The sequence below is a fragment of the Heterocephalus glaber genome, unplaced genomic scaffold (genome assembly GCF_053883595.1).
Source record: "Heterocephalus glaber isolate CG9 unplaced genomic scaffold, H.glaber_assembly_v1.0 deba00001429, whole genome shotgun sequence".
In the NCBI taxonomy this organism is placed as follows: Eukaryota; Metazoa; Chordata; class Mammalia; order Rodentia; family Bathyergidae; genus Heterocephalus; species Heterocephalus glaber.
Window position 1 is genome coordinate 25,977,269 of NW_028258294.1, and position 19,252 is coordinate 25,996,520.

The 19,252-nt window shown below is 34.8% G+C and overlaps 1 protein-coding gene across 1 annotated transcript in view; it reads left to right on the plus strand.

Moving 5' to 3' along the window:
- Positions 1-19,252, plus strand: part of Zc3h12c (zinc finger CCCH-type containing 12C) — a 106,829-nt gene that overhangs the window by 38,893 nt on the left and 48,684 nt on the right. Inside the window, exons 3-5 of the mRNA XM_021237702.2 lie at positions 10,889-11,028; positions 16,064-16,298; positions 18,468-18,574. Of these exons, the coding sequence (XP_021093361.1) occupies positions 10,889-11,028; positions 16,064-16,298; positions 18,468-18,574 (482 nt within the window). The remainder of the gene's footprint in view (positions 1-10,888; positions 11,029-16,063; positions 16,299-18,467; positions 18,575-19,252) is intronic.

Below are 19,252 nucleotides of genomic sequence, written 5' to 3' on the forward strand. Positions count from 1 at the left end.
ATTTGACCTGTATGTAGTGTATCTTGATTCTTCTTTTTTTTCCTCTTCCCCTCCCCTCTTCAGCCCATCTTCCCCATCCCATTTACAAAAGCTTCCCTTTTTTCCCTTCTATTGTCTTGTTTTTTCCTTTGCCCTTGCTTCCCCCTACCCCACCTTGTTCCTTTTCCCATTTGAACATTTTTTTTCCTACTTAAAGGCCATCTTGCCTAACTTCTAAAATTTGCCTTTAGTTGATTGGTTAGTTTGTTGTCATATTGTATATTTACAATTTAACTATACTACTAACTTACAGTTTAAAAATCTTCTTGTTTATCTACTCTGTGTATTTGGTTTAAACTACAGGAAAAATTAAAAATTGCTAGAATTCATTAAAATTTGTTTTTGAGTCCTTCAACAAAAATACATCATACATCAAATTATGTGATCTACATGACACAGTATGGTAACCACTTGGTAGCATAGCCATTGAACTCTTGAAATATGTCAAGTCTAAATGCTGTAAGTGTAAAATGCATACCAGATTTCAAGGACTTAGTACAAAAATATGTGGTTTACCTATTGAACAGCCTCTCAATGAAATGGTTTTTTATGCCCCAACTTACTACAAATAACATGAAATAAAAGACAGCTTAATTTCCCGTTAGGTAAATGTCACAGTTATTACTTACAGGTTAGTTGGCAGTGCCTCATTTCTCTTACTGTTCTTAAAGAAAATCCTTAGTGACCCTGAGAAGAATCAAAGATTCAGAATTAGTTTTGTTTTTCTTGTTTAATTATATCAATATGGGGCCTGACAAAGACATATATATATTCCATTATATCTCTATATCTTCAAGTATATACCACTAGTTGTTATCAGTATCATGTATTTTAATAAACTAGTAGGCAGTAAATTTTCCTATTATCTCCAATATGCTCATTTAAAGAGTAAACTAAAACAGCAACTGTTTCTTATTGCATATAGAGTAATCTTACTGCATATAAAGTTAATCACAAGATACAGTTTTACCAACAATAAGAAATGGGAAAGAGTAGATAGAGTCCTTACTTTCTAGTTTTGGTAATAAAAATTTGTATATTTGCTTAGTAGATATGTTTTTCTTTGTCATCTTCAGATCAGTGACCCACTTGGATCTAGATGAGCTTTCTAATTAGCTTACTCATTTTGTCTCAAATCATGGACCTTATAAGTTGAAGAATACCTTTCTCTTTACCCCTTTCCAATTCTCAAAGCTACCTCTCTTGTCCATACTCCGAATATTCATAACCAACTGGAGGCTTGTAATTATTTTATATTAAACTTCTGTAGTAATTTGCTATTTTCATTGACCTACATCAACAATTTTTCACTTTTAATTTCTCTTAAAGCAGTGCAATCCTGCAGAACTTGAACAGAAACCCAGTATTTAAAAGCAACAAATTTAAAAACAAGCAAAAACAGAGTTCTATTTGAATTGGGAAGTGTATAAAGCACTTTCTGGCCCACTTAAAAATTCCCTACTCTGCTCCCCAGAACTTCTTCTGTGCCACACCGTGGACTTTCCATTTGCAACACAACTTGATAAACATTGATTTGGTTATGTTCCATAACCACATGAGTTTACTGTTTGGATTGTCTGTTTAGTATTTAGCATTCTGAGAACTAGATTTAGCTTCACAGTGATCTTGCTATATTGGAAAAGAGATTTAAAAAACAATAAAATTGAGCAGCTATGAAAAACAAAGTAAGCATTCCTAAATAAGTAAACAATTAGGAACATTTAATTCCAAAGAAAAACCTCTAGATACCCATGAGCCAGCAATATGGGATTAATTACAAGTTCTCAAGTATGAAATTTAATTGGACTGTAATGACAGAAAGTAAAATGCTGTCTTCTATACTTCATGTTGAAGGTAGTAGTCGGCTACACTTCTTGCTTAAGGCACATAGGAGAATTCCTTTTTAACAACTATTAAGCATTGAAAAATTAATTAGTGAAGGCCTTAAAGCTATTTTTTGAAGAGTTCTTTAAAATTAAAATCTATTACTTTCCTATATCCACGATGGCCTAAATTTTGAAGAAAAAATAAAATTAATTCACCAAATATTTGAAGAGCACCTAGGCTTTATATTAATAATTTAGTGTTTCTTAAATACTTATTAACATTATTATATTACTGTTATTTTGTGATTAACATTCAGTATACACTGAATTTCTCTAATATAAATAAGTTAACTATATCTAAACTTGAAGAGCTTTGCTATTAAAGATTCAAACACAGTTTTCTAGTTTTAAAAGATATTTTTTAACCTTTATATTTTTTATTCTATTCACATAAGATAACCCTGCTAACTTGTGCCCTTACCATGATACTAAGACCCATTGGCTTAATATAATGACCTGTTGGAAGTCCTAGAAGTTTTATAGTCCATCCTTTAATCCTACAATGGAGGATATTGTATAGAAGTACATTTTAACATACAGCAAACTTAGTCAAATTTTTTATTTAAATAAAAAAATAGAAGGTTACAGAAAAGCATTTGGCTGTAAGTCTCCTAATTACCTTTATCTTTTTTTTTATTATTGTTTCTTTTGAAAACCAAAATCTGTAGTGATCTCTATACATCAAACTTACTGCTCTAAAAGTTACTTTATTCTCTAATGGGATTAAACCTATTAAACAAAGATTTATTTTATGGGTTTCATCATTCTGAATCAAATATTTTTCCATTTTCTAAACATTTGGACTCAGCACATGAGAAAGTAAAGAAATTGATATTTGTTGGAGCCTTCTATATGTCAGGCATATTACTGGGTTTTTAGGTACATACTTTGTTCCATTCTCACAATACTATATGGTAGATGGGAAGGTAGGGTTATCCTCATTTTAAAAATGAGACATTGGGTTTCAGAATAAGAATTTGCCCAGTATCACACAGAAAGATTGTGAACAAAAGACTTAAACTTATGCGTGGTTCCAGCGACTGTTATTTTCACTCTATTGGCCTATCCTTCAAAAGCCATCTCAACTTGGAGTATTAAAACGTGCCATTCCAAGTACAATTTCTATAGTTAGATTGTAGATGTTATAAAGACACTTTTTAAGAATAGCTTTTCTTTGATCATGTAATATTCTTATTACTTAAATTTTAGAAATAAAGGAGAAAATTAAAAAGTACCTTTAATTTCTTATTTACTTTATAAACATTTTATGAAAACTACTAAAATGAAATTTGATGAAATAAAATAATTTAAAAGATTTTTTTTCTCCTTTTCAATATCATAGAAAGTCTTAAAAATAGGCAGTCTTTTTAGTAGATGCTGTCATTTATTCCTCATGTTTACCACTGGAAAACAATGGTTATAATTCTAAAATAACCCTTCCTGTCCTGTGGTTAACCTAGCTAATGGTATTTGTAATGTATAAGAAATTGAAGAAATTACAATATGTGAAATTACGTTTGCTTGATAAGACAGATAGAGTGGTTGGCCCATTGTCCTCTCTTCAAGATTACAGAGTGAGATAAATTGCATTAAAATATGTGGTTCCCTGGGTTTTTCTCTGTATTACAAAATCTATGTATTAACCAGTATTGGTTACTAATTTGAAGGCATTAATAAGGAAATGTATTTTTATTCTCCAGTGACAGTTACTTATGTTGCAATAGGGATATAGCAAACACTGCATTCTTTTGACTTCTCAGGAATTGCCTCTCTGTTAAAGATAGAAAAGTAGAATTTATGTATTTTTCATATATGCTACATTAGTAAATATGAATAAATTAAAGATAATCCTGTTAGGTCATTGAGAAAAAATAACTTACAGAGTAATGAAAATATGGTGAAAATATTATGAAGAATATGTTTACTTGTCAAGATGATTAGTGTTCATCTTAGTTCCCCTTGTTTTCCACTTTTCTAGGTCATAGGTTTTCCATATGTCCAAAACTGTGAGTAGACATCCCAGATAGAAGTAAAAAGGCTCCAGTTAACCCAGTCCAAATCTTAGTAGTCCATGTTACACTCTTGCCTGCAAATTTATTTTGCCTTACTGACCAACATGAGCTCTACAGTGAATTACAGAAATTTGTTCAGAAAGATTCAATAACTGAAACAAATTAGTGATTTATTTCCCATGTGATAGTGTGGTTACCTTTAATATTAGCTACTGTTCTTCTAAATTTGGGCCATAGCGTGGAATACTCCCCCACCCCCCAGCACATACTATCAATATAAATAAGCATGCATTCACCAGCTCAAGTGCCTTGTCTCCCAGAAGCTTCAAAACCATTCTACCTGGCATACAGAATATGGTAAACCTTAGTTCAAGCATTCGGTCTCTTTCCCACAAGACAGATGGCTTTAGGAGATAAGAGAGTGGTGTGCTTCTCAAACAAAGGACCTATTTTCGCATGAAACTAGAGAAGAAAAAAAGTAGAAGATTATCAAGTGAAATCCATAGCATGTTTTTCTGGGCCTAAGTGAAACAAGTAAGGTCAGGATAAATCGCAAACTTCATAGATCCAGCATCAAAAGACAGGAAAAAAATAAGGCAGGAAGCACAAACAGTGTATGAAGTTCTTTCATTCCCAGCTTTGAGGCTCCTCATACCAGTTTTGATCATTGGTTTGCATCATTTGCAATTTACTTCCCATCCTATTTCCTGATAGGAAGTGTCTCCTGAGGAGGTATTAAAGCTTCATTGTTGGATTACATCCTTTGCATAGTCTTCAGTCTCTTCCAGTCCCTTCCTTTTTCCAGTGTCCTGCTTCTTAGAGTAGTGGCCTTTTGATTTTTCCTTAAGAGGACTCTTAGCTGTTGGTGTCTGCTCAAAGAGGTTTGCTCCTATTGTTAGTAATTTTAACTGGGCAAGTAACATTGCAGTCTTAAGTTTCTTTTTGTCTTCTCTATCTTTCTCCATGTTTTCCCCAAAACTATATTGCTCTTGCCCAGTACCTGAGAAACATGCCTGTCTTTACCATCTAAATACCTTTGTTATTTATGCTTGCATTGCCAGTAACAAGTATGTCACAAAAGTAGAGAAGAGTGAAAGTCTATTCTGGTTTTTTGGGGGATCTTTTTGGTCGTTGTTGATTTTTTTGTTCTGTTTTGTTTATTGCTTTTTGGGGTTTTTTGAGGGGGTTGGTTTTGGGGGGTTTTGGGGGGTTTGTTTTTTTTGAGACAGAGTCTCACTGTCTCATTGAGGCTGGCCTTGAACTCACTATGTAGCCCAGGCTGGCCTTGAACTTGCAGTGATCCTCCTGCCTCAGCTTCCCAAGTTCTGGGATTCCAGGCATGTGCCACCACATCTGGCTAAGAGTCTATTTTGATGTGCTGTTAAATTTGTCCTCAATAAATTGTCTCAAAGAACTACTGGTTAAAATCAATGGGAGGCTCATCTGCAGCACCATTGCAATTTCTACCAGATTACCTCCTACAGAAAGATTTCAAAGACTGCCATTAGCAATGCCTCAAGACATTAATAAGGAAAGAGAAGCAGGCAGGTTGTTGAAGGAGATAGTTAGCTTCCTGAGGCCATGGCACAGCTTTATGAGTGGTATTATAATTTACTCCTGGCTTGCCTGTTCCCATAGTCAGCCAGAAGCAACAGTCCATATAGCCAACAGCAGCAGTACCTCCCTTGCATAGGTCTATAAGCTGAAAACACATTACAAAATACCTTGGCAAATATTTGTAGACCTTTGCACAGCACTAGAAAATAACTTTTAAAGTGGGTAGTATCAGCTGAGAAATAGGGCCTATGTGATCTTACCCCATATGATATTCTTAGAACTCCTGGTCTCTTATAAAACATTTGATTTACAGGAGCTCAAAGGGGGTAGGACCAAAATTCTTCACACTGAGTTGAAAAATAAGGTGTATTATATGGACTATAGTTTTATTTTGCTGTTTGGTATACTGACTCCTTTTGCTTTCCCTTTTATCCGAGTTACCGGAGCAACCACTTAGAAACCTAATGCCTTAAATTTTAGAGTCTCTTATCCACATTCTTAAACTTGTTACTCTTTCCTCTTCATCATTTCTACTCTCCTGTTTCGTTTGTGAAATGTAGGGGAGTCTTAAAGATGGAGTCCATATTCAGATATTCATTCTAATAAGGCTGCAACTCTTCCCCTTCCAAGAGGAAGTTATCGCTAGATCCAATAGCCTTTGATAACCATCCATCCATCCAAAGATTGTCACCCTACTCTCCTGGGTTCCAGATTGAGAAGTAGAAGCAGCAGATGGAGCAACAGCAGAGAAGGGTTGATAACCTCAATTTCTTCTTCTTTTTTTTTTCTGGTACCAGGTATCGAACTCAGGACTTTGCACTTGCAAGGTATACCTCAATTTCTTCTTAATCTCTTCCTCCATTTACTTAATTCACTCATTGTGGCTGTCCAGTTCTCCCTTACTTCCTGAGATATAAAATAGTATCCAGACATACCAATAATTCTTTTATTTTGAATGAAATTTTTCTAAGAATCTATAAATACACCTATTTTTGTACTTCAAACAAACCTTCCTCTGGCCATTGTAAGGCAGGACTTTTATAAGTATACCTATTCCAAACATGAAAGAGTAAAATAATAAACCTTTTAGTTTTAAGAAAGCGACCCGCTGACAACATTCAGGGCTTCTGATATGTTTCTACTGTTAACCAATGGTGAATAAGATAGGGACTTCAAGTTCATATTACTCACTTTGCTCAATAGTGATTCAAGTTGTCAGTGTAGATTTAGAATTTTCCCTAAGAACTTAATCACATTGTGCCAAAATAGTTGGAAGGGAACATTTTTAGCAAATATCCATGGTCTCTTGCCTAATCCAAGGTAGCTACAAATCCCTGAAACAAATTCACTTAACAAAAGAACTCAATTAAAGTATACCTACCATGCTTATTGCTGAATCATTGGAATATTTATTAGTCAGCTTTGCCACTGCTGGGACAAAATACCCAGCACCCACAACCGAAAGGAAGACAGGTTTAATTCATCTTACAGTTTTGAGGGATTCATGCATGATCAGCTGGCTCAGACACAGAAACAGCACAGTGAATAGACCTGGTGCAGGAAAGCTCATGTCCTGGAGGCCAGGAAACAGCTGGAGTGGGGTGGGGGTGAGGGGCAGGGACGAGAATACACCCTTTTAGGACACGTCCCCAGTGACCCACCTCTTCTCACCAGGGCCCACCTCTTAACAACACATTCAGCTGCTAAACTCATCACTAGATTAGTCCAGTGATGAGTGTAGTTCCCCCATGATGCAATCATCTACCAAAAGGCCCACCTCTGAATACATGAAACTTTTATGGGGCATTTTAGATTTAAACCCGAACAGGATAAAAAAATTTTGTTCCCCAAAGGAACATCTAATTTACAAATACAGAATTAGGTAATTTTAATATTGAAGGGAAAAAACCTGACTGCATCCATATGTCCCATAAGTAGCTACGTATCTTTATTGAATTTTCCTCTCAATAAGGAATGAAAACAGTGGTTCTCTTTTGGTAGTCACCATATAGTTCATTTGCATCAGTAGCTACATTGTACTTACTCTGATATCCTGTTTTTCATAATGCTTTTATCAAACTTACTCTGATACTGTCATTCTTATCAGTACCTCCTAGAGTTGCCCGTTATATTGTATCTGGCACATGTGATTAGTCAAATCCTGCAACATGCTTCTGTAATGTTAGATTAAGTTCAGTCTCCCCAAATCTCTCTTAGTCTAAGTCCCATTTGCAATTTAGAGCTATCTGGTGGTTGTCTGCTAAGGCTTAAATATTATTAAGGATAATTCTGACTCTTGGTGGCTAACAGTGACTACAAGACAACAGCAACCATTTTAGGATTCCCTCGTTATCATGCATTTTTTCACCTGATTTGAGGCAAAGGTGGGGGGTAGCTGGGGAAATCTTGGAGACTCAAGGATCACAGCTTTGTACACCCCATTTGCCCATCTTATCTTTCCCTTTCCCTGTAGAAGACAGAAACATGAACATGTTCCATGTAAAATCTAAAGCTGGGCAGAGGATAAAAGCCAGCTGCTAATTGCATTAAGTGTAATTTCAAATTACTGTAGGGTTTTACTCTACCTGGATATAGAATTGCTATGTTTTCAAGAAAGCATGCCTACAACTTTTATAAAACATTGCCAAATGGCTCTCCCAAATAGTTACACCAGTTTACACTCCCACCTGTAATGTATGAGTTCCTACTTTCACACATTCTTGGCAACATCTGGTGTTTGCAGACTTTTATTTTTACCAATTTCATGGGTGTGAAATGGTGTCTCATTTTGGCTTTAATTTGCATTTCTCTACTATTGAACATCTTTTCATATGTTTATTGGTCATTTGGGTTTCCTCTTCTGTGAATTGACTGTTCATATCTTTGCCTTTAAAATCGAAACTGGTGGCAAGTTAGGTAAGTGCTCTACCACTGAGCTACATATGTCTTGGCCCTTTGAAAAAAGACAGGATCTCACCAAATTGCCCAGGTTGGCCTCAAACTTGCAATCCTAAGACATCAGAGTAGTCAGAATTACAAGCATGTGCCACCTTTTCTAATTTTGTGAAGGATATTGTTCATTAGATCAAGCTTGTAGTTGATATTCCTATCATTTAAATTCTTATTAAATGTTTTCTGTTTCATTTGTCAATATGTTTGTATGCTTAATGGATTTGTTAATTTATTCTAGTAATCCTGGGATCTTTTGTCTTACTAATATAGAGTTCAGAATTTCTATGGCTTCCTGTGAATTGTTCCTTTCTTACTATTATGTAATAGCATTTTATCTCTAATAATCTTTTTGTTTTAGGCACTAAGATTGATACAGCTGTGCCAGCTTTCTTTTCTTTTTCTTTTTTTTTCCCCCAGTACTGGAGATCAAACTCAAGACTTTGCACTTGCCAGGCAGGTGTGGTACCACTAAGCTACATCCCCGGCCCTGTGCCAGTTTTCTTTCATTTTTGATATGCTTCATGTAGCAGTTAAGGATGTGTTCAGTTGCAAAAAGAAAATGTGACTATAGTTGTTTAAACAAATGGGGGAATTTTTTTTTCAAATAACAAGGTTGGACATAGATATGGGCCCATCAGCTCAGAAACTCAGGCTCTTTATATTTTTCTGTCTACCATTCACATGTGCAATTTTTCATCATCATGCCTGTTTTTTCCCTATAAGGCTTTGCGGAGGGAGAGGAGAGGATAATGAGAATCACCTTTAATTTTGAAATCTCATAGTTCAACTTCCTGTTTTAGCATCTATAGAATCTATATGTAAGGGGTCTACTGTTCATACACATTTTATGGAAGCTTTTTTAAATAGAGGAAATCTAGAGTGAGTGAATGTGACAGTTGCCTTTAAGAAATGAAATTGCCAAAAAGAAAATGCCAGAACAATTAAATTGTCAACTCTCAGTAAACCAAGTATTATGAGTTTACTAGAAAGCATAATACAACAGATTTCAAAGCACTGGTGTACAGTAAAACTATAATAAGATTTTTGCAGTTGAGTATATTTAGGAATATTTGCTATATATGCTCTCTCAAGGGATACCATTTTCTGTAGTTTTTTGGAAGACTGATTAAATTTCATTGTTTCCCATGAAATGTATCATCACTTTATACCTTTTGCTGAAGCATTTGCAGGCTCTCAGGCAGTGTTCTCACCTAGAAAATGTGACTTCAAACTCACCCTTTCCTTATCCCATTCTCTGATACATGCATGCATCTGATTTCACCTCTCATCTTGCTCTGAACCATTGATAGGACTGAAACCACAGGCAGTCTGCATTTGAGCCTTCAACATCTGTAAAGCAAATGACTTCATTTCTGCTTTGTACTAAAAATAATTTCCATGTGTTAGATGGTTTTTGTGCTTCCTGGGGGACCCTAGAATAATATATTAGTATGCCTAATGTTTGATTTATGCTAAAATTTTAAAAGACATTTACCCACATTATTTTATTCAGCCCTTCCTATTCATAGAAGAAAAAAATGTGTAAGAAATGGAGCCCTCAGAGCTCAGACTGAAAAAGAAGGCAACTAATTATATTCAGAGCAGGAATTTTTTTGTTAAAGAGATTGGAATGAGTGTTATATTGAGTTATGAGGTTAAGTTGTGTAAGCAGAGCCTGGTGCTTGATAAACACTTATTGAATGATTACACTCTGAGTTGGGCATTTTCTTTTAGGCACTCAGACTGCTAATCCAATGAATGCCCTTTCATCATCATTAATCCTGTCCTACACAATATTGTTGAACAAAAACTTGGTGTTATGGAAAGTGTTTGTTGTATGAAATTATGCATTGTGGCTGTTTTTCCTTTCAGTGAGCATGTGGAATGTAATTTTACACAGGCCTCCTAGTGATCTTCATATATCACTTCTATATAACTTATCATTTGGATTGAAATACTGTATACACATAAGAACTCTTGAAAATAAAGTTTTTTGAATTCATAACTATTAACTCTTGAAAACAGAAAGGGATTTGGAATTCATAAGTATTCCGTGCCACTGTTTTTACATTTTTTTTCCTATGTGACTTCTTTATATTTGAAATTCTTCTTTCCTGTGGTTGAAGCCCTTTTTTCCCTACACTGACCAAAAAGAGATTGGATCATTCTGACTAGTTAACCTTTACAGCCTTACATTTCAAAACTCACTTTTCTTTATTCTCTACATATGATCATTTTAATTTTCTTAATTTTTCTCACAGGTCTTGATTTTCCAACTAAATTAATTTTTCCTTATCCCATTCTGAGTTATGCAACTCCACCTTAAACTTCAAATCTCTTATTACTATTGTGATTATATGATCATTTCTGTTTATAAACTTGAATTAATTAAATTGAATTTAGGTTTTGTTGTGTTTTAAGTATTCTAAAATAATCTTTCAGCCATGGAAATAAAGAAGTATTTTCCTGCCGAGGAATAAAATTGGCAGTGGATTGGTTTTTGGAAAGAGGCCACAAAGATATTACAGTTTTTGTTCCTGCTTGGAGAAAAGAGCAGTCCCGACCTGATGCTCTTATTACAGGTAGGTTCATTACAGGTAGCTGTTTGTTCCTAGCTTCATATAATACCTGTCCAGGCATCTGGCACTCCAGTATTCTTAATGTTTCTGTTTACTTCATCTGTGTGACTTCAGCATTCTCTTGGGTGTAAAATTAAAGTTTTTTTTGAATTTGAAAATATCTTACTATGTTAACTAAACACTAATCTTTGCTATATAACTCAGGTGTTTTCATTTATGTTAGAAACATTGACTTGGAATTTTTTTAATTCTAGCTAGCCATGTTGGTGCATGCCTGTAATCCCAGCACCTTGGGCAACTGAAGCAAGAAGATCATAAGTTCAAGCCCAGACTGGACAATTTAGCAATCTACTGAGACACCCTGTCTCAAACTAAAAAGTGTGAAGCCCCAGGATCAATTCTCAATACAGTCAATAAATAAACAAATAAATAAATAAATAAATAAGAAAACTGATTTTCATAGATATTCTGAGTCAGATACCTAGTCTAGCTTTCCCATTCACTACCCATAGGACTTTGGGCAACACACTGAATATGTTTAAATCTCCTTTTCTCCTAGGCTGTATGAAATTAGACTAGGTGGTAGATGCTGTCTTATGGCTACAGGTCAACAAAGACATATGACCCTGAGGTATTCTGTCTCCTCAGGAAGAAGGAACTGACCAGATCCCAGTAATTAGCATTCGTATTTTGTATTATCCTGTACAAGTTTCAGGCAAAGATGTTCTCTGTAATTACTGTTGAACATTTTATTCAACTTTAGCGACTTAACAATCAGTATTCTCTTCCTATCCTTCTCTCTACCTCCAATATTAACAAAAAAATGTGAGGAACCTGTATGAAGAGAATTCTGAAACTTTTCAAGTCAAAAACAAATGAAGAGACTACCTGCAATGTACAGAAGGAGAAGACTGTTTTAAGACTTTTATTTTATCTGCAATTATAGAATCATTAAATTAGGATAAGATGAATAAGAAAGTAATGGTACAGTCCAAAGCCATAGCCTATGTGATAATACACAGTGAAGAGCTGGGCATGGTGGCACATGCCTGTAATCCTAGGCATGGTGAAGTTGAGCAGGAGGATCACTGTGAGTTCAAGGCCAGCCTGAAGTACACAGCAAGACCTTGTCTCAAAAAGCAAAGTGGAGAGTTGGCATAATTCAACCAATAGTACCAAAATGTTGGAATAATTCTTTAGAAAAATATACTTGTTTAGGTTGTTTTTAGATCATACAGATTGATAAACATAAAGCTATTACTAGTATCCAAATGGATAAAATAATAGAAATTAGACAACTCTGGCCTGCCAAATAAGAAGGAAAAAAGTCCAGCCCCAGTAAATAAATCCAAATCTAAAAAAAAAATTTTTTTAAACTGATAATCTTCGGAGTTCTTAGGAAGCTACTCATACACTTCTGTGAAAATATAAATTGTTTCAACCTTTCTGGAAAACATTTGATCTTAAAATGTTAATAGAGTAGTCCTCCCTTATTTGAAGTTTCTCTTTCCACAGTTTTAGTTACCTAAAGTCTATTGTGGTCCAAAAATATTAAATGGAAACTTCCAGAAATAAATAATTCATAAATTTTAAATTAAGCACTGTTCTGAGTAATGTACTGAAACCTCATGCTGTCCTCCCCGTCCTGCCCAGGATATGAATCATCCTTTTGCTCAGCTCTCCAACACTGTATGTGTATCCCACCCTTTTCTCATTTGTAGTCTTTTCAGCTTGTCAGATTTGTGCTATGCTTGTGCACAAGTGACCCTTACTTTACTTAATAACGGCCCCAAAGCTCAAGAATTGTGCTGGCAATTGGACTGTGCCAAACATAAACTATAAAGTACTTCCTTTAAGTGAAAAAGTACAAATTCTCAATAAGGAAAGAAAATAAATTGCATGCTGATGTTGATAAGATCTATAAGATAGTTTGAGAAAGACCACAGTCAATACAACTTTTTAACAATGTACTGTTATAAGTGTTCTGTTTTATTTTTATTCTTGTTAATCTTTCCGTGCCTGATTTATAAATTGAACTTTATCATGGGTATGTGCATACAGGAAAAAAACTGTGTGTGTGTGTGTGTGTGTGTGTGTGTGTGTGTGTGTGTGTGCATGTGTGAAGAAAGTTACTAAGTAGTAAGGAGAAGTAAAGACCTCATAAAGCCACAGCTCAGAGGCAATACTGTTAACATTTTGGTGTATGTATTTCTTTATAGTCATTTTTTATATATTTAAAAATAAATTAAAAATTTTAGATTATAGATTCAGACCAGTACTTTTGTTGATCTTCCATTCATTTAACAAATACATAACAACCGCTATCTATGTTAACTTTTAGCCATATATACAGGGCTTTTTACTATGTGTGTTTTTAGGCATCCACTGGGGGATCTTGGAACATATACCCCATGGATAAGGAAAGACAATTGTACTCTTAGATCTACTAGTCCCATTTTAGGAAGTCCCCCCAAAAGTAAGCAGAGGTATAGGCAAATATTTATAATCAAAGATATTTAGTGCAGTGTTACTTTGAAGAGAAAAAAATGAAAAAAAAGTATACCCTCCATTTGAGGAATGGCTCAATAAGTTAAGATATATCTATATAATAGAATATATATTAGAATATTTCGGCAGCATTTTTATTGAGAAATTTTCTTTTACATAAAAGTCAGATTTTATTATTCTGTGTGTATATATATATGTACATACATTAACAAGTAGAAAAAAATACACAGATGACTAGAAGGGAATGCGCCAACAGTATTAACAGTATTGCCTCTGAGCGGTGGTTTTATAAGCTCTTTATTTCTCCCTTCTTCTTAGTAACTTTACTTTCCTGATTTTCTACAGGGAGCTTGGAATACTTTGGTAATCAAGGGTGGGGTGATAAACTAAAAAGAAAAGGCAATGTTTATTTGAATGACTTGCAGTCATATTGAGCAGGACAGGAATATGAGATCAAGAAGGAAAATGATAATACATAGTGTGAAGTGTGGCTGAGTTTGATTTTAAAAGACCAATATTCCAGGTCTCTGAAATACATCAGCATGAAGTTTACTTTGAAAAATGCCAGAACTATTATCAGAGGATTTTAAGTGTTTCCTCCCCCAAGGTAATATTTCCTTGAGTAAAGCTCTCAACCAGATAATACCTGATAAATCAAATAGTCCAGTACTCTTTCAGAGTGCCAAAAAAAAGACTTGATTTAAAAAAGTTAGTTTTCAGAGTTACAGATTCAGACTAGCTATGCTGAATTTACTAGCTATACTGAAATTATATACAAGTTAAAATTATTTATGTGCCCTTTCAACCTCATTAACTGTTCCATAAATGCAAATTAAGCAATATGAGGTGATGACTGTTAGGCTGCCATACTTCTCAGGCATATCTAAATACTTTACAGATAAGGTTGATTGCCCTGGATTACTCATGAACAAAATGCAATGAATAAACCAAAGACTTCAGAGTGTACATCTTTGAGTAGCTCATTTATGTATTTATTCCACAAACATTGAGCATCACTGATGTTTTTCATGGGCTATGTACTAATGGATATAAGATTAATGAGAAGTGGTGCCTGTCCTCAAAATGTTTATCAGGGAAACACACAAAGTAATTACAATATGACAAATTCTATAATTGAATCTGGGCTTTTGATTTTGTATTTGTTTCCTGTGGTTTTTAAATGAGATCAACAATGACATACAGCTATTAAAATTAATTTGAAGAGCACAGTATTTATTTAGAGCTTGCCAAGCCCTGTGGTAGGTGTCTGTATATGTCAGCTTATTTACTTTGATAACCTGTTCCCTGCATTTGCAGACTTGAAGAAACAGGGTCAATATCATTTAGATTGCCAGATGTGGAAAATAGTGAAACCTGAGATTTAGCCATGGTGTGCTGATTCTGTTGCCCACATTTCTCTCACTAATGGTTTGCCTTGCTTTTCTATTCATTTTCTCTTTTTGGTACCAAGAATTGAACTCAGAGCCTCACACTTGCCAGGCTGGCACTCCACCGCTGAGCTACGTGCCTGGCCTGCTTTGCTTTTCTAAACCAAAAGTTCTTAATGAACTCATTTGTCGGAAACATCTTCAAATCCATATGCAGTATTACTGCTAACCAGATCATTCTTTCACTTCCTGATACCCTGATTAAATTTCTGCTGTGGTTCAGTTCCACCCTTGCTTACCTGCTTTACCTATTTGTCTGATAGGTAGAGAAAGCTCTTGAAGGCCGGGGATTTAGCTCAGTGGTTCCACCGCCTGCCTCACAAGTGCAAGGTCCTGAGTTTGATCCCCAGTACCAAAAGAAAGAAAGCTTTTGAGAAGAAGTCATTCTTAACCTTAGTTGCCATTGATACATAGCACAGCACATGGACTGGACATGTAGTAATTGTTAGAGATGGAATTTTTTAAATTTGCAACTGCCATTTGTTACTGCAGTTTTTTAGAAGAAAAGACACAGAGCATTAGCCAACTCTGTTACAACACTTCTGACTATCGCCACCTTTCAAAGATTTGTTCCCTTTGCTACCTCTACTACTTCTACTATATTTTTCAGTTTCTCTGATCATTGCATATGTTGATTAGAAAAAAATAACCCCAAAATATACAATCTTGGGAGGATAACACCTGTTTATTCACACCTGATCCTTACCCTTCTTCTTTGTGATGTCATTGTGCCAGGCATGTGTAAGAAGCTCTGGTGGCAGTGCTTGTGGCTCCAGCTCTTAAGCAAAAGCTTCATGGAATGAGAATCAGAATTTTTTAGTCCTGTTGCAAATTTTATATTCTTCATTTTTTTTACTACTTTTAAAGTCTTTATTATTGAAATTCCTAAAAGAAAAATATTGGGAGTTATAAATTATGCTAAATCTATAAACTATAAGTCATAATCTCCAAATACATGATTACGTATATTCTACAGAAACTCTATAGAATATTCTGTATATTCACACAGAAACTCACAGTGTATGATTTCCCATGTATGTTGTATATATTTATTCCTGAAGTTCTACCTATTATTCTTGCAGATCAGGAAATTTTACGCAAGTTAGAGAAGGATAAAATCCTCGTGTTCACACCATCCCGAAGAGTTCAAGGGAGGCGAGTGGTGTGCTATGATGACAGGTTCATTGTGAAGCTGGCTTTTGAGTCAGATGGTATAATTGTATCCAATGATAACTACAGGGATTTGGCAAATGAAAAACCAGAATGGAAGAAGTTCATAGATGAGCGATTATTAATGTATTCATTTGTCAATGACAAGTAAGTAAACCAGTGATATTGCTTCCTTGAAAATACATGCGTAACTATCCCAGACAACTGCTACATGATCCTTCTTTTGTTGGCACTGGCTAGACCTAAGACAGATTTCTTCCAACACTGATTACCCACTGATTTTCCTGGAAATCAGGAGAATTGCAGGCCCCCAATCACTGACAGAGCACCTGCAGCAGAAGCTTCATAGATTCTCTTTCTGAGGAATCTGTTAACAGCCAACAGAAGGCAAGTTCCATCTTCACCCCTTCCCCATGAAAGCTACCTTATAAGCCAACTTGGGGTTCTCATAGCTTACTAAGTACCTGAGTTTTTTTTAAGTTGTTGTACCGATGTGAGACTCTAGTCATGATCATAGAATATAAGCTGATGGACAAATAACATGAACAAGAATGTTCATGAAAAGTGTTCGTAACTATGTAGAAAAAGTTCACTTGTTAGTCAGAAATGCAATGTGAATCTAAAATGTTTATTTTTCTCATCTGTTTAATTCACAAAAACATTTTGTATATGCCTAGGGGAGAGAGGGGCGGGACAGAGGATATAAAAGGAATTAAATGAGTCATGTACATACTCCAGCTATACACAAGGAATGGAAACATGTACTGCAAATAGGTACAAAAAGAGAGGAAGGGGATCAAGAGATGGGTGGAGGGATGAGGCAGGGGAGGGAAGGGATGAAAAGGAATGAAGATGTGTTATGTACAAATACCAACTCCCCACAAGGAATGTGAACATTATGTACTGCATACATGTACTAAGTTTTTAGAAAGATACATGTAAACTGATGTACAACTTAGTAAAGATTATCAAACTTAAAGTATGTTTACTCTCTCAACCCAATAATTTCAGTTCTTGGACAATATCATGAAAAAAAAGAAAGACCAGATACATTCATTACTATATTATTTATAATTGCAATAATTGAAAGACAACTAAACATAATATAGAGAAATCAATAAACTTACATATCCTACTAAAATATTATTTAGCTGTTCAGAATAATTATTATGAAGGCTATTAAATATGGAAAAATATTGTTATGTTAAAAAGATAAAGTATAAAATGCAGACATAGAATAAAATGTTACTAGAGTTGTGAGATTGAATGACTGTCTTCTGTTTCTTTTAACCTTGCCATATTATTTTTATAATAATAACATTGTAGGGCCGGGGATTTAGCTCAGTGGTTTCGCCGCCTGCTGCGCAAGCGCGAGGTCCCAAGTTCAATCCCCAGTACCAAAAAAAAAATAATAATAATAATAACATTGTACTTGCTAAGTGGTATTAGGCATTTTGACTCCCTTAGGAGCTTATACATTACTTACATTATTCTTATTTTGTTTGTAAATACTTGGGCTTCTTTCAAGTTCAAACAGTAACATAGTGAGTAGTCAGATTCCTCAGTCATAACTTTTATTCATTATGCACACTATGAATTCTTTCCTCCATTGGACAGTCAATCCAAAATACTAAACTTACTTCATTAAGATTTTTTTATCTCGGATTAGAAGCCCATTACTGTAGTGGGAAGAGAATAGACTTCAGATACACTTGAATCTTGACTATTCTATGAGATGTTAGATAACAATTACTTAATTCTTCTGAATCTAAGTCAGGAAAGTTTATTAAACCATAAAATGGAGCTAATAATTTGGGATTATCCTGACAACAAAATGAAATTGTGTGTGTAAAGTATCTGACACGTAATGGATGTCTGCTAAGTCTCTATATCCTATTACATTTTTCCTCTCCTCCCCTGCCTTCCTCAGCTGTTCTGCCTATCTCCCTACTTGCCCCAAACTATTTCACAATACTGATGTTAACAGAGCTCTCCTAAAATAACATCGTAATTATTTCCTAAAATTCTTATAAAATCCCAAGACCTACAGGAAGAAAAATTAATTAGAACATGCTAGATCAAAACTGATCTGAATTAAAACAAATTTAAGTGCACCTTAAAACATTTTGTTTCATCTTCATTAAGAAGGAGTATTTCATATACTAATATCCTTTATCCTTTAAATGTTGAATTAAAACACTGGGATTAAAATTTCAAAAATGTACTTTAGAGTGAATAAATCTTTGTACTCTATCTTTAGAATGAGTTAATAGCCTCCTACTTAGGTATCATCTTTTTTTATTATCTCCGGAACAGGTTCATGCCCCCTGATGACCCTCTTGGCAGACACGGCCCAAGTCTGGATAATTTCCTAAGGAAGAAACCTATTGTTCCTGAACACAAAAAGCAGCCTTGTCCATATGGTAACTTTTTATGGATATTTAATATTTGCCTTTAGGATATAATATATTGTTAAACTTTTGTTAATAAAAACAAACATTTAAGATTTTGGATGGCATAATATGTGGTTCTTTTTTTTTTTTTCTTTTTTTTTTTTTGGTACCAGAGATCAAGCTTGTGACCTTGTGCTTGTGAGGCAGGTGGCAGAACCACTGAGCTAAATCCCCAGCCCCCAGTTCTTTTGATTGTAATTAAATTTAAGAAAATGTCTTAGCTATGAAAAAGAATTATTTTTAACTACTTGGGCTCATGCATTTCCCCGAATTAAGATATGGTTTAAAACTCAGTAAATTCTACTTGAAGTTAGTTTTAGTGGGGTGAGAATTTAGAATTCTTATATCTAGGCACAAATCAGATGAATGTGGCTTTATCACATTACAGTAGTATGGTTACTCTTCACAACAAAATTTCCTACTGATTATAAAGTCCTGCTGAAAGAAGAGGCAGGTATGAACTAAGAGAATGGGATATTAGCTAGAACCTGTGGAGGTGATCATTCAGCCAACTTTCTTACTGCCCTTGATAGTAAGGAAGTACAGACTGAAAAGTAACACTTCCCAAGAGTAAGAAAGAGTAGTGCTTAACTCATCTCCCATTTCTGCCTTTGTTGCTTTCACAAGTTAAATAGTAGTGCCATGTTG